This window comes from Protobothrops mucrosquamatus, unplaced genomic scaffold, assembly GCF_001527695.2.
Source record: "Protobothrops mucrosquamatus isolate PMUCROS unplaced genomic scaffold, P.Mucros_1.0 scaffold4000, whole genome shotgun sequence".
NCBI lineage: Eukaryota > Metazoa > Chordata > Lepidosauria > Squamata > Viperidae > Protobothrops > Protobothrops mucrosquamatus.
The window spans coordinates 1-16728 of NW_015389938.1; the positions used below are offsets into that span (position 1 = coordinate 1).

The window sequence follows — 16728 nt, forward strand, 5'->3', positions numbered from 1 at the left end:
ACGGTGTCCCATTCCTGACCCATCTAGGGCAGACCTTCAACCATGCTTTACTGCACTTCTCACAGTTCATTTCTGATGTCACTTATTGCATCCACTTGAAGTTCTTGAAGCAGAAGCTTTAACTTACTACATACTGGCCAAGAGAGAGGAACTATCAGGTAGTTGCTCCTGGCTCCTTGAAGTAACCCTTGCTCTGGAACTCCATGTTCTTCTCCAAAATCAGATAAGGTACTTCCCCAGAGTAAGTCTAGCTTTATGGTAGTCTTTCACCAGCTTGAGAATATTTCAACAAAGTAATTAACTAGCTTACCTATCCATGTACCAGTGTACTCCACCTACCTACCTACCTTCCACATTATTCGAACCCAACTGTTGCAGATACCTTTATTAAGCAACAAATTGTTGTCGATGTAATGCTATGTGGGAATGAACTTGGGAGGAGAAGAGCCACAATTAGACAAGAGGCAGCTGAACCTGCAGAAGTAATGGAAGAATCTCAGAAAGATTCGCCCTAGTTTCTTGGACTGTAAAGGTACTGGTGGTTGTGAAAATGTACTTTGAGACTTGCAAGTGTCTGTTAATGTACAGAAAGTTGCAAGTCTCAAACCAGAAAGCAGAGTTAGCACTGGTGGGTGCACTTCTTCTCTGGACTACCTCATAAGGCTGACATCAGGGAAAAGAAGAATAGAATAGAATAGAATAGAATAGAATAGAATAGAATAGAATAGAATAGAATAGAATAGAATAGAATAGAATAGAATAGAAGCTGGAAGGGACCTTGGAGGTCTTCTAGTCCAACCCTGCTCAAGCAGGAGAACCTACCATCTCAGACAAGTGACTGTCTAGCCTCTTCTTTAAAATCTCCAGTGATGGAGCGCCCACCATTTCTGAAGGCCAGCTGTTCCACCGGTTAATTGTCCTCAGTGTTAGGAAGTTTCTCCTTGATTCCAGGTTGCTTCTCTCTTTGATCAGTTTCCAACCATTGTTTTCTTGTCTTGCCCTCTGGTGCTTTGGAGAATAGTCTGAAAAATAACATGAGTTCAAAAAATATGTTTCAAATGTTACACAAAGGTAATCTCTAATGCTTAGCTGTGTGGCCTCCTGGCTACTTTCCATTTGTTAGCCTTTTCTACTCTTCTTCCTAAAGGAGACAGTTTCGAAGAGGCTTCCAACATTGCTATAGTTGGCCGCAGAGCTCAATCTTATGAAATTCTTTTTACTCTACAACAGGGGTAGGCAACCTTGGCTCTTTTATGACTTGTGGACTTCAACTCCCAGAATTCCTGAGCCAGCATGGCTGGCTCAGGAATTCTGGGAGTTGAAGTCCACAAGTCATAAAAGAGCCAAGGTTGCCTACCCCTGCTCTACAAAGTGGAGAATGGACTTCCTAAAAGAGACCTTTGCTCCTCTCTCTCTGTAGGCCCAATCTGGTTAGACAACCTCTACTGCACGGGCAGAGAGACATCGATAGCTCAGTGTACCTCCAACGGATGGGGTGTGTCAGACTGCAAGCACACCGAGGATGTGAGTGTGGTCTGCAGTGAAAAGAGGATACCTGGCTTCAGGTTTGAGGACCCTCTGCTCAATCAAATAGAGGTAAGCAAAGTTGAGAGTAAAAAGAGTTTAGCAGCAGATCATTGGCACCTTTGCTGAAATCAGCAACGTCCGCATTCAGGGCAATTTGCCAATACCTGCAGCTGCATTGTGGTTAAAAAACAACAACATTTCAGTATCTTCATTTGGATTGCCTATCTTTTGCACAAAGAAACTTGAATCTAACCAAGTTGGATCCCTGGTGAGCACATTGAGACATCCACGGAGTTTTCTTGGGTTAGAGAATCAGGAACCTGACCTTGATGGAGATATGTGTGCCTCATTTTACTGCTTTTGACTCTGCTTAGCTTTTTCAAGATGAGTTATAGACAACTAGATATTTCACCTGAGCCCTGCCAGTTTCATAACCTCCTAGTAAACAGAAATATGCGCGGAAGCATAAGTAAACACTAAGAAGACCATTGGCTAAGTGTAAAATAAGCTAGGTGCAGAAGCTCAAAGATGCATCCGTTTGATGTTTCTATTTTTATTGTGTTTTACTATATTTTATTTTGATAACCTGAAAGTACAACCAAGAAAAATAGCAGGTAACAAAATAGAAGAGCTAAAGAAATAGCAGGGGTTGGTCTAGATGACCTCCAAGGTCCCTTCCAACATCATTATTATTATTTATTATTATCATCATCATCATCATCATCACTACTACTACTACTACTACTATTACTACTACTACTATTGACTGGTATGGACTCTCTGCCCTCCACCTTGCTTAGAGGGATCAAGTCTCTCCATACAGGAATTCTTGAAATCATTGCCATTTTCTAAAGCAGATAAGTAGGATTAGCTCTCTTGATCAGACAACAGAAAAAAATCCAGCTTCTTTTTATGGCAGCCCTGAAATAATCATGGAAGAATGCAGAATATGTTGGGGTGAATGGAGACTGCACTGTAGCCCTGCTGTGGAAGTTTGCCAAATATTCAATAAAGGACCTTCTTACTTTTTCTTGAGGATGCTAGTATCGCAAAGTTGAACCTGGTATGTAATATACAGGGGGTCCTGACGGGGACCAAAATTTCCATTCCTAAGCCAGGCGATTGTTCGATGATTGCACCTGACTTTATGACCTTCTCATCTCATCCAAGGTTGTTGAGCAAATACAGCTTCCCCCATTTACTTTGTTTGCCTGCGAAGGTCACAAACTGTGATCACCTACACCAGGATGTTGCAATGGTCATAAATACATGCCAGTTGCCGAAGGCCCAAATTTTGATCAGGTGACCGCGGGGATGATTGCAATGATTGTAAGGGTGGTCTTAAGTCACTTTTTTCAGTGCTGTTGTAACTTCTAGCGGTTGCTAAACGAATCGTTGTAAGTTGAGGACCACCTGTAATTAATTATATGAATGCATCAATTAAGGCATTCCTAATTAATCACATGAATCGTGGCATTAATTAAGGCATCTTTGGGGGACAAGTAAACACATTTGCAACACTGAGATCTATGTTGTGATTGCCTGAAAGATTACGCAATCAGCAGCTAGGAATGTGAACGATCGGGATGACATAAGGACTCCTGCCTTGGACAGGGGGCTGGACTAGAAGACCTCCAAGATCCCTTGTGATTCGATCTGATTCGGTTCAATAACAGAATAACAGAGTTGTAAGGGACCTCGAGGTCTTCTAGCCAACTCAAGCAATACAGACTAATGGACCTCCAGTGATGGAGCACTCACAACTCCAGAAGGCAAGCCATTCCACTGATTGTTCTTACTGGCAGGAAATTTCTCCATAGTTCTAAGTTGCATCTCTCCTTGGTAGGTTTCCACCTGTTCAGCCTAGTTTAGCAGTTTTCTTTCTGTCCAAAAAAGGACTGTGTGTGGGTTCACAGAAAAATTACTACTCAAGATATGTGCTATTATCTATGTTCTGACTTTCCAATGTGCATCTTTTGAGATTTAGCATTAAAAAAAAACCAGCAGCAAATAGAGATGGAATGCTGTGTGTATCTTCTCTTGAATGAGCGTGAAGCCTTTTCTTTCTTTTTAATTCCAGCAGTTGTCTTAAGAATAGCTCAGCACCTGGAGGAGACACTGAATGTTTGGGATAGTTCTTGCAGTCATCAGTTTTTCCAGAGCAAAATCTGGGGAAAACTTGGAACAGTCTAGACAGAGGGTAGCTCACAAGGATGTTTCAGCCATGAATCACTCTCCACCAGTTCTTCTGCCTGTGCTATCCCTTTGTAAAGGTTCAAAATGCATTAGGTTAATTCAAGGCCACTTTTTTCCTGATTGATGATAAATTAGTTGAAATTAACCTAACTCTTCCAAGGAAATTGCTCAGTCCAGCAAATCTGGGGGAAGCGAAAATGGGAAAGAAGTCAGGTGCTTTGTGTAGGAAGACTGTGTAGAAGCAAAGAACTTGGCTAAATTACCAAGGATGGCTCACTCTGTTGTACCCATGTTTTCTTAATTTTGTAACTCATATGGAAGTAGCTTAGAAATCAGCAAAAATATCCCCAGTTGACACTATCTACTGTTCAGTTTATATTCCTGATTTTATTAGGGGGCTTCACTAGGTTGTGTTTTTGTGGTTTTTTTGGTTTTTTTGGACTTTGGCTGGCATAACAAACATGTGTTCTAAACTCTGTTTTCAGAGTAATAGTAATATAATATGGACATTTACAAAGAGGACTTTGTGGCTCAAAAGAGAATATCTTAATTCTTTTTTTCCTCCTGTTTTTTTTTCCCCAGTGGGCTTATTTCTGGCTTTAGCGTTTCTGCTAATGCAAGAGGATAAAAATGTATGGGAGGAATAGGATGTGTTTTAAGAGTTTCTCTGACACATTCTAGATGCCTCGGAACACTTTCAAATGGGGTGCAATTGTTTACGAAACAAAATGAACCATACTCACGCTGCACATGAACACACAAAATCAGAAACCTATTTTGAAAAATGTGAATTCTTCAATGGGCTAAAACAGACTGTCAAAACACCATCAAAGAATTGAACATGGCTGAGAGCGAGTTTGGTCTTGTAGCTAAGGCGCCAGGATAGAAGCTAGGAGACGGTGAGTTCTACTTCCCCCCTTAGTCATGGGTGAGTGTGGTCTAGTCATTCTCTTTAAGCCTACGACATTAAGTTCTGGTGACTGGACTTGTAGCTCCGAACAAATACAAATACAAATTTATCTTTGTTCAGGGCACTATTCCATGTTTAAAACGGTGCTTCTCAGCCCAATAATTAGTTGATACAAAATAAACAAAATCTCCTTTTGAGTTGAGCGTGACTCCATGCTGTTTTCCTGGCAATACTACAAAAATCTTCCAAGATGATATTTAGTGTGCGTATGTGTGTGTGTGTGTGTGTGTGTGTGTGCGTAAGTGTTGGAAGTGTTGAATTCCCTGTCTAACCTGACATCCTGAACTTTGTTGGCGGTCTCTCATCTGAATCCTAAATAGGTCAACCCACCTTAGACATTTTGAGATCAGCCAAGGTCAGGGGTAGGCAACCTTGGCTCTTTTATGACTTGTGGACTTCAACTCCCAGAATTCCTGAGCCAGCATGAGGGAAACTTTGGCCCCTTCATGACTCGTGGACTTCAACTCCCAGAATTCCTGAGCCAGCATGGGGGAAACTTTGGCCCCTTCATGACTCGTGGACTTCAACTCCCAGAATTCCTGAGCCAGCATAAGGGAAACTTTGGCCCCTTCATGACTGGTGGACCTCAACTCCCAGAATTCCTGAGCCAGCATGGCTCAGCTTGGAAACCTCTCCCTTTCCCCTCAGCGTGGCTGGCTCAGGAATTCTGGGAGTTGAAGTCCATGAGTCACAAAAGAGCCAAGGTTGCCTTCCCGTGGCCAAGGTCAACTAAGCAACCTGGACACCTCCAGCCTCTCTTTTCTTTGGAGGCAAGTATTTCAGGAAATATATTGAAATTCTCAGGGAAAAGGAAGCAAAAGTAATATATACATATATATATTTGCAATTGTTCAGCTGAAAAATACTTTCCCCCAGGCTGGCCAACCACCGGAGTTTCTTCTCTCTTGTTTTTGTCCTTGTCTAAAATGGCCTCATTCCTTCCACACCTCGTGAGCGATGCCCATTCCCTGGAAGGAGTTGTTTTCTCAGCAGATAATGCTAAGCTGTCCAATATCCCACAGATGCTTGATGTGTATCAGCATGTGGACTAAAAACAACACTTCCCTGGACACTGCAGGAATTCTTCCCTTCATGGAAAAACTGACGGTCTGCAGACAAGGCCTGAAGAGGCAGTTGTTTAACTGTTGCTCTTCGTTATTTTGCAATTATAATATCAGTTCATTGCAGTCATGCTTCAGTGGAAGTTTATTTGTCTGGCTTTTTTTATTTCTGGAAGGTTCTGGAAGAAAGAGGTGTAAATTCAGTTCTTTTGGAATACTGTTGGCTTCGCTTACAAAGGACTTTTTAAATAGAACCACCTAATTTTTCAAGAAATCTAATTTGTGGTTATTTACTAAGGGAAGCAAAAGTATTTTAGTTCAGTTACAGAATTCAATGAAAAAGAAAAAATATAAAACCAAAATACGTGCATAAGAACCCAACAAAAACATATCTGCAGTCTTCATCATGGTCTAACCTTTAACAATATCTTCCTTCCTTCCTTCCTTCTTTCCTTCCTTCCTTTTTTCCCTTTGGCTGAGTTTTGATTCCTGGAAACTGCCTGGACTAGATTCTTGTTTTCTTTACAAGATTTCCAAAGTGCTTTGCCATTACCTCTTTCCTAGGGCTGAAGGAGAGCAACTGGCCCAAAGTCAACCATCTGGCTTCATGCCTAAGGCAAGGCTAGAACTCACAATCTCCCAGTTTTTAGCCTTGTGCTTTAACCATTACATCTTACTGTTCTCAACAATTCTTTTTGCTTATACCGGTATTAAAATTATATAGAAAACAGTGCCAAAGCAGACTAAAACAAAGCAGGTTCCAGCTGTCTTTCTACAAAATAAAAAAAAATATCAATAATCCTATCTTAACCTGGTACCCTAGAACAGGGGTCTTCAAACTCGGCCCTTTCATGACTCATGGACTTCAACTCCCAGAATTCCTCAGCCAGGCACGCTGGCTGAGGAATTCTGAGAGTTGAAGTCCAAGAGTCATAAAAGGGGTGAGTTTGAAGACCCTTGCCCTAGAACTATATAGAACTATAAGTCCTATCATCCCAGACACTACTGCCACTGGCCATATTGAATGGACATAATAGACCTTTTCGTCTAGCATGTGTCTTGGTAGGCTATTTCAGATTTAGGGAAATGAGCAGATTTTGTAAAGGGACAACTGAGATTAAAATTACATGGAGAAAAGATGATGCCACAATTTTAAAAAGCCCTTTCTCTGAAAAATGTCCACTGCATCTTGAACTATAAACATCTCTTGCTACGTTTATAGCTTTCTGTCTCCATTTGATGGGCTCCTTGGCTTATAAAAAGTTTTACCTGTTTTAATCTCACATGACTTCATGAATTCACTCAATGGAGTTTTCTTGGCAACAGATATGTACAGTAAGTGGCTTGTTGATATCTTCTTCTGGGAATTTTTTTTCCTGATTTTTCCATTCTAGCCTAGTGTCATAGCATCTTTGGTGGCCTTCCATCCAAGCACCAACTAAATCTGACCTTCTTAGTGACTGAGCTTAGCTGAGTGTTTATAATGCTGAATGTTTATCATGTAAATCCAACACAATGATTCCAAAAGAGCACCATTTGAGAACTGGACTTGTGCTTCTTCCCACAACTGTGTGAGAAGGGAAGGCTGCAAGGGGGAAAATCTTTTATAAGTTTAAGAAAAATTTGGACCAAGCAAAGATCAGCTGGTAGCTGAAATACTTAATTCTACTTTCCTTAATGTTGGCACCTTCTGGATAAGTTGGACTACAGCCTCTGTAATTCCAATTAATCAACTCAACTATTGATAGTATTGGCTAAGAATAATAAAGCTTACAGAGCAACACATTCGAAAATGAACTATCAGAGTTTGCATCCGAGACAGAATTTGAATGCAAGTTCTTTCACAGTGCTCAGCTCACCACTCAACATGGCCCAACAAATTTAGTTTAATAAAGCATATCATTATCATTTTGCCATGATATCCAGCAATGTAACGGCATTAGGAAATAGGAGTCTATTTGGGGGGTTGGGTTTTTTTGTTTTTTTAAAAGACATACAGCTGCTCATAGAAGATTTCTTTAAAGAATCACCTCAAACATTCCTTTAAAAATATTTCATGTTGACTTTCCCCTTTTCTATTTGATATAGCCCTTGCTGCTAGCTGTAACAAGTCACTGTGCAAACAGAAAGTTTTTGTGGCTTTGAATTTTAGCATCAGTTCAGCTATGAGTGGAGAAAGTGTGTGTGTGTGGGCAGGTGGCATGCAATGAGGCCCCTCTCGTGTGTTAAAGCCAGGTTTTGCCATAGAAAATATGCCATCCAAACAACAAGAGCCACAATTTTAATTATTCCAAATGTTTCTGATCTAGCGTCTATTTAACTAACTCACTAAACTTGGCCTCTGTGCCCCCATATTCTACTGGAATAGGTCTCAAAGCCCACTAATCTCCCTAAACTGTCTGCCTCTAAAACAGGGGTCTTCAAACTTGGCCCTTTTATGACTTGTGGACTTCAACCTGGTTGCTCTGTTGGGATTAGGGAAATACCTGTGTGTAATGGGTTGTGTACAGTCTTTCTAGCCCAACTTTGCGTGATTCTTGGAGCAAATGTTTATCTGCAGTGAAAATATCCTGCCAGGGCCGAACGTTTTTCCACTGATGTAATTAAGTAGTTGTACATCGTTAATCTGTTCATTAACTTTCTTCACTTAAGGCCATCTGCTGGGCTTTAGTAAGCCCATTCAGATCGTTCGGCCAGCCCACAAATGATGTTTTAGGGGTGTCTCAGTGGACTCAGTGGACTAAGATCAGATCAATTACACTGCTGTGATTTTGTGCGCAGAAGCACTGGGGCTCCTTTTCAGCATCTACAACTTAATTAGGAGATGAGAATGAAAAACTCAAGTCCAAGCTAGATGAAGCAATAACAGAGCGTGACCAATTAGCACACAGAGTTTAAACATGTTAAATGGCTACCCTACAGGGTGGGATTAGGCCATAGTCTTCAGTAAGAGAGACTTTTTCCTTCTTCCTTAAAGTGGTCTCATTAACCTCCTGGCATTGTAACGTTGTTCTGGCTTCAGAGAAGACAAAGTCCCGCTGGGAAAAGACAGCGGTTGTAGACTATTTTGTGCAGCGGGAAGATGTAGCCTGGTGCTAGTGAGCTCATTTTGCACACCAAGGGCTCTATATTCAGTTCCTGCCCAATCTTCTGAAGGTCCTCTGCTTTTGATCCATCTCGGTCACTGTCAATCTGAGCAGGGACAGCCAGCCAGTTCTTTAATTCAGTGGAAGACAAATCCATATGTTGATCTGTCAAGAGTTAAAGGTGCTGTCCTATCTTACTGAATCCTTTAGAGCAGTGGTTCTCAACCTTTTTAATGCCGCGACCCCAACTGGTCGTAAGTCGAGGACTAAACCGGTCGTAAGTCAAGGACTAAACCAGTCGTAAGTCGAGGACTAAACCGGTTGTAAGTCGAGGACTACCCAACCGGTCGTAAGTCGAAGACTTTCCCTGCCCGGGAGCGTCGCGCATGCGTGGTTCCGCCCCCTGCACCGGCCGAGGCGTAGCTGGCAAGCGGCAGAGATGGAGCAGGCCGACCACCAGCTGGCCCAGCCCAAGGGAGGTAAGGCACCTGCCGGAAAAGGGGAAAAAAATGGCGGACAAAAAAAATGGCAGACAGCCTTGCTTGGCGACCCCCGTGAAATGGTCGATCGACCCCAAATGGGGTCCCGACCCACAGGTTGAGAACCACTGCTTTAGAGCTCATGATAGGGTCTAGCAATCTTTTGGAATTTGAAGGAGAAACTCTAAACAATCCAAATTGCAGGCTATTTTTTTTTTATGATTTGTTGAGTAATATAAACAGAATAGAATGTTGTCCCAGCTTGGACCAGACTTTCCCTAATCTATATACTGTATCTATATACGTCTCTCAGTTGTGCACAGATACCTTATTCATAATCTTTCATTTTAACAGCTGACTGCTACCGGCATTTCCCCCTTCTTTTCTCAGCTTTGCTTCCTGCCATGTTTGCATATGTCTGGGGGCCTCACATGCCAAGAATGTTTCTTTTTGACACCACTAGGCTGTTGGAATGTGCATGATACATTCCACAACTTCTCACCAGCTGAACTGAGAAGTGATGGACCTTTGATTGCCTCTAGAGTCTAGAAGGTGTGGGTGCTCTATCACTGGAGATTTTAAAGAAAAGACTGGACAGTCATTTGTCGGGAATGATATAGGGCAGTGGTGGCGAACCTATGTCACGGGTGCCAGAGGTGGCACTCAGAGCCCTCTCTGTGGGCACGCGCGCCCTCGCCCCAGTCCTAGGCTTTCAGCTGGGTTTTATAAAACCTTTTCGCTTTAGGCCTCCGCCGCCGTGTGCAAAAAAAAAAAGGTTCAATCAGTCAATTTCAACTTCTCACGGGAAAAAAAAAGATCTTGCAAAGTTGAAATTGATTGATTGAACTTTTTAGTCCCACCCTGTCTGCCGTTACCACTGCAGCCACGCCCACCCAATGGGCCACGCCCACCCGGCACTCGACGATGCATAAGTGGGTTTTGGGTTGCAGTTTGGGCACTTGATCTCTAAAAGATTCGCCATCATTGATATAGGGTCTGAGCAGAGGGTGGACTAGAAGATCCTATTGGATCAGCGTCAATGCTTACTACATAGCTCGCCTTTTAAAGAGGGGTAATAACTCAAGATACGTCATCTCTGCTACAAGGCAGAAATTTTGGACATCAGTATGTGTTTGATAGGTTAAGTAAAAAAATGATACAGTATTATGAGTGCAACTGAAATCAGTGTATTATTGAAATGTGACTGCAAGCATTGGGGAGGACAAGATTGCCAGGTGAAGTAACTTCAATTAATTGGGGGAGGGGAGAACCTTTTCTTAAAAGCATTTACTTCCATAAATTGCTCTTTAAAATATTTTTCATGAACCTCAAGAGTTATCTGAACTTATATTGATATCTGCTTATTCAAACAATCACTGGGTGGGTCCAAGTCTGAATTAAACTTAAATGCATCGCATTGAAACCAAAAAACTATAGTCCGATTATAACTAACTCTGGATCAAATCCATATGACGCAACTATCTAATAATAAGTAAGCTTTTTCAAGCTGCCTGTGATCCCTTCCACACACCTAAACCATTTCTGAAGTCATCAACTATTCTTATGTCAAAGTCAAAATAATGAGGTCATTAGCGACGGGCAGTTCTGAAAGTCGTTCGTGAAGAAATAGCTGCAGCATGTTTTGTGCTATATTCTACTTGTCAAATGAATTTTAAAGGAGGCTCTTCATATTTGACCGATTACAGCGAGCGACGGAACCTTGCCAAGTGTTTCTGATCACTGAAATCTAAGCAGGTTGATTAGTACCTGGCTGAAGGACCATGAAATCCTAAAAACTAAAAGTTATCCTAGGGAATTTAAAACATAACTTAGAACAGCGGTTCTCAACCTATGGGTCGCGACCCCATTTGGGGTCGATCGACCATTTCATGGAGGTCACCAAGCAAGGCTGTCCACCATTTTTTTTGTCCGCCATTTTTTCCCCTTTTCCAGCGGGTGCCTTACCTCCCTTGGGCTGGGCCACCTGGTGGTCGGCCTGCTCCGTCTCTGCCGCTTGCCAGCTATGCCTCGGCCGGCGCAGGGGGCGGAACCACGCATGCGCGGCGCTCCCGGGCAGGGAAAGTCCTCGACTTATGACCGGTTTAGTCCTCGACTTACGACTGGTTTAGTCCTCGACTTACGACCGGTTTAGTCCTCGACTTACAACCGGTTGGGGGTCGCGGCATTAAAAAGGTTGAGAACCACTGACTTAGAAGAAGGCAGTAAATTAAGAAGTAGAAGGAGGCAGTAAATTGTGGCCAAGAAAGCTCCAGAGATGTGACCATATGGAACTGGGTTGAGGGAAGTGTTTACTTTTTTCTTATATTTGAGAGCATTGTATGATTTTTTTTAAAAAAGTAGAGGAACTTACCACAACATTCCCTGGTTGCCATGAGCTCATAACATGTCTAAAACAGTGTCTGATTATCTTTTATTTCCTTTGGCTTTGTGCCCAACTCGCTTTTCCACTTGCCCACTGTCAGTGGAAAATAAAAGCTACTTTTTCTTTATACGTTATGAGTTCAAATGCCTGTTTAATGATGCCTTTTTTATTATTGCTCAGACTTCCTAAAGGCTTGGCAGCTCCTCAAAATACAATGATTGTTTTAACTCGCGGCTGGTAGGAAATCCGAGAAGCCCTCCTGAAACATTCCTTCTAAGTCTATTAAAAGGATGGGGAGATCCCAGGATTTCAGAAGAAGAAACCCTATCGGGAAAAATAGACAAGCAAACAGTGAATGTTTTGTGGCCAGGCTTGAGATGAGTCGTTCCAGGAGTTCTCAGACTTTTATATCTTAAGTCTCACCAATTATTCCATCAAAAATTTGGGTCCAGCCACCATTTTTCTGAGAAGGAAGTTTATATGTTCAGAGTTGCCCTTTCGAACAGCTAAGTTTTGCAGACATTAATATCATGTAATTCTGTTAATAATAATTGTAAGTGTAAAAATAACAACTGAGAGCTCACTGGGGTTAAAGTACTGTTGATTGCGGTAGGAGCAAACTTTCCATAAACCGAAATCGAAAGGTAGATGAGTCTTCTCTCATTTGAACGTAAATAATGATCAAACTGATCAAGGAGAGAAGCAACCTGGAATTAAGGAGAAACTTCCTGACAGTGAGGACAATCAACCAGTGGAACAGCTTGCCACCAGAAATCATGGGCGCTCCATCGCTGGAGATTTTTAAGAAGAGACTAGACATTCATCTGTCTGAGATGGTGTAGGTTCTCCTGCTTGAGCAGGCGGCTGGACTAGAAGACCTCCAAGGTCTCTTCCAGCTCTATTCTATTCTGTTCTGTTCTGTTCTGTTCTGTTCTATTCTATTCTATTCTATTCTATTCCATTCCATTCCATTCCATTCCATTCCATTTTATTCCATTCTATTCCATATTGTCTATTCTATTCTATTCTATTCTATTCTATTCTATTCTATTCTATTCTATTCTATTCTATTCTATTCCATATTGTCTATTCTATTCTATTCTATTCTATTCTATTCTATTCTATTCTATTCTATTCTATTCTATTCTGTATTTTATTCTATTCTATTCTATTCTGTATTTTTCTATTCTATTCTGTATTTTATTATTCTTCTATTCTATTCTATTCTATTCTATTCTATTCTATTCTATTCTATTCTATTCTATTTTCTATTCTATTCTATTCTATTCTATTCCCTATTCTATTCTATTCTATTCTATTCTATTCCATTCTATTCCATATTGTCTATTCTATTCTATTCTATTCTATTCTATTCCATTCTATTCCATATTGTCTATTCTATTCTATTCTACTCTACTCTACTCTACTCTACTCCCTATTCTATTCTATTCTATTCTATTCTATTCTATTCTATTCTATTCTATTCTATTCTATTCTATTCTATTCTATTCTACTCTACTCTACTCTACTCTACTCTACTCTACTCTACTCTACTCTATTCTTGCAGAATAGTGCAAACCAGTATTTAGTCACCACAGGCCAAAGAGACTGTTCCAATCTTGGACGGAAGAAAATGCTTTGCTGTCATGGTCAGTTTATTTGTCTTAGCATACTTGAGCAAAGAATGACTTCATCTTAGTTCTCCTCAGATACTTGGGGAAGGTTTCCCGGCTGAGAAACTCTGGATTAAGAGAAAAAGTGCCCCCCTCCCTACTTTGCTTTTAACTTTGCATGTTCTGTGCATTGTAGCCAGTATCTGAATATGTCACCCATGTTTCTTTCTCACAGTTGGAAAGGAATGTCCTTTGGAATGAGAACATTTGAGCCACAATTTTAATTGAATCTTGCACTGAAAGAGGAACAATTTACTGCCAAACTGAGTCAGTCATCACTTTTCATTCAATCCAAGAGTTTTTATTCAGTCAGCTAAGGCCAGCAGCTAGCAGGAGTCACATCTTGCAGTAAGCTGCATTTGGTTTAATTATGGTTTGCGAAATAAACTAGCTTTGGCTTCTTTTGCAAAATATTCTAAGTCATAAACGTTGTTTGACAAATGGCTAGTTCACTCTACATCATCAATTGGAACTAACAAACCAAAGATTATAACTTAATGCAAGCTGTGAAATCAGAATAATTCATAAAAAGTATTCTTAATAAGGGTTACACTTCCGGTAAAGTTCAGTTCCTGGTGACATCAGAGAGGGAAATGGTTTTTCTATTGCTTTCTTTCATGTTGTGTTCAGAATTTGGTTACATGTTGTTCGACTGTTCTTTTGATGTTAAAGGGTTTTTTTTCGGGACCAAGTATTCACACTTTAGTCTTCATAACACTACACAAAGAGATAAGAGACTATTATTTCAAGGGGTACAGATTCCAGGTTATGAGGCAGCGAAGGAGAAAATGGGATGTAGTGTTAAATTGGCTTTTCTGCTAACATGCATGGACCTGATAGAATTCATTAGAAGATTGAAGTATCCTCCTTTTAAAATGTTTTCATTGAAAACTGTACTTACAATAGTGAAAGCAAATATAAAATAAACTCAGAGAAAAATGAGCAGTAGAAAGAAAAATAAAAGGTGCAAAGAAAGAAAAGGTAAAGAAATATTTAAAAAGTCACTTTCTATCCTCATCACAACAAGTATAAACAAACTTAATAACTCTTCATTCCCTCCCATAACCCATGCCTTAGTCATTTAGAAATCCATAAATCATCAACTTTTCAGGCGTGGTATCAGTAAAAATACCATAAAGAGTTTTCAGTTGCCAAATGTGTTAGCAGCTTACACAATGTGGTGTGAACATTTAGGCAACTCATATTCCAAGTCAATGAGATAAGCTTGCTATGGTCGTTTATTTTTTCCTCCTAAATTTCATTTTTTAGTCCAATTCCCCCATTCCATGTACAATTATTAGAAAATCTATCACTGTCAGTTATGCAACAACTACAATGGAAACTTTAAACAATTTGGTTATTGCATGACCACTGGAAATACTCCATGAGAAAAAAGGACAGGTGGTTTAAAAAAAAATCTTGAGAATTGAAAAAAAGGAGAAAGGATATTATATGAAATCTCATTTTCCACACTGCAATTAACATGGCAATTGTCCAAATCTGTACATTCTAGCTTTAAGCAGAGAATCAGTGAAGTATCATGGCTGACTGTTGAACCAGGAATTAGGAGATCTGGAGTCAACTATAAAAGCTTAGTAGATCTAAGTCAGTGAAGTATCATGGCTGACTGTTGAACCAGGAATTAGGAGATCTGGAGTCAACTATAAAAGCTTAGTAGATCTAAGTCAGCGAAGTATCATGGCTGACTGTTGAACCAGGAATTAGGAGATCTGGAGTCAACTATAAAAGCTTAGTAGATCTAAGTCAGTGAAGTATCATGGCTGACTGTTGAACCAGGAATTAGGAGATCTGGAGTCAACTATAAAAGCTTAGTAGATCTAAGTCAGTGAAGTATCATGGCTGATTGTTGAACCAGGAATTAGGAGATCTGGAGTCAACTATAAAAGCTTAGTAGATCTAAGTCAGTGAAGTATCATGGCTGACCGTTGAACCAGGAATTAGGAGATCTGGAGTCAACTATAAAAGCTTAGTAGATCTAAGTCCAGTGGGGCTCGTGGCTCAGTGGTTAAAGACGCTGAGCTTGTCAGCTGACAGTCTGGGTTCAAGACCCAAGCATGGCACAATCGGGTGGGCTCAGTTGCTTGCCCAGCTCCTGCCAACCTAAAGCATGCAAATGCAAGTAGATAAATAGGTACCACTAAGACGGGAAGGTAACAGCATTCCTTTTGGCGTGTAGTCATGCTGGCCACATGACCACAGAAGCATCTTTGGACAATGGAAATGGAAACGAGCATCGCCCGCTAGAGTTGGACACAACTGGACAAGGGAAACCTTTATCGTTAGATATAAGTCCAGCAGAGTTTGCAGCTGATTACCTTTTGCTTCTGCATTAGTAGAAGAACCTCTCTCAGGATTGTCTGCCCAGTTTTTTTTCCTTCTCCCCCCTTCAATCATGGATTCTCTTCTAGCAGTTGATTCTCTCCATCTTCTCCCTGGTCTTGGATGAAGCTGACCCCTGCATCAGCCAGATCCCTCCTTCCCCTCTTGGGTCTTGGGTGGAGCTTGTCCCTCTGGGTCGTCCCTTCTTCCATGGAAGGCTTCCCTGGACTGTTCTTCTCCGGTCTTCAAGCAGGAACCAATTCATGCCTTGCACAATTCACTTCACTTTACTCTCCAACTTCTCTCCAGCTTGTCCGTACACTCCAGCCACAAACATTTACTCTCCTCTCCTTCCTCTACTCCTTCCTGCTCTCTCTGTCTCTCTCTCCCCAATTTTTGGAGCATGTCCCAGTGAGAAGCGAGTGTCCCCCCTGGGCTCAGGTCCCCGATACTTAGGTACCTCACGGCTCCCAACGGGGATACTGACTCAAAATCTCCTCACACCAGCCTTGGCTAGCAGCCAAGTCAGCTCATCAGACCTCATGATCCAGCAGCTGCTCTTCAACACCCAAACTGAGCTGTGTTTTTCCTTTGCTTTTTCTCACTCCATATGTTGGCTTGCCCAAGCAGAACAGCAGCCCTTCCAGGCCGCAAAATCCATATGCTACAGAGACAAGAGAGATTATAACTGATGGCTGGAACTGCAGCTTTGCACATTAATTTCTTTTCTAGCATCTGTTCTGGTATAAACCACGCATGAAGCATGAGCCAGCAATGTGGGGCAGCTGCCAAAAGAGCCAAGGCATTTTTGAATGGCACCAATACTGTAATACTGAGATTCCCACAGGAAGTAACAGCTCTGCTTTAGGCTACATTGGTACTTGCTGGTCCAGTTTTGTTCAAATATCAGAAAGATGCTGAGGAACAGGTAGGAGAGTAGAGAAGAGCAAATTGCAGGGAGGGTGGGTAAACTGTATGAAGGATTGGGTCTGTTAAGCCCAGTACTTGCCAAA

The 16728-nt window shown here is 41.3% G+C and overlaps 1 protein-coding gene across 1 annotated transcript in view; it reads left to right on the forward strand.

Moving 5' to 3' along the window:
- Positions 1–1420: 1420 nt before the first annotated feature.
- Positions 1421–16728, forward strand: part of LOC107298465 (lysyl oxidase homolog 2) — a gene marked incomplete at its 5' end in the record, with an annotated part of 47393 nt that continues 32085 nt past the window's right edge. The window contains one exon of the mRNA XM_015827842.1: positions 1421–1596. Coding sequence (XP_015683328.1) covers positions 1421–1596 — 176 coding nt within the window. The remainder of the gene's footprint in view (positions 1597–16728) is intronic.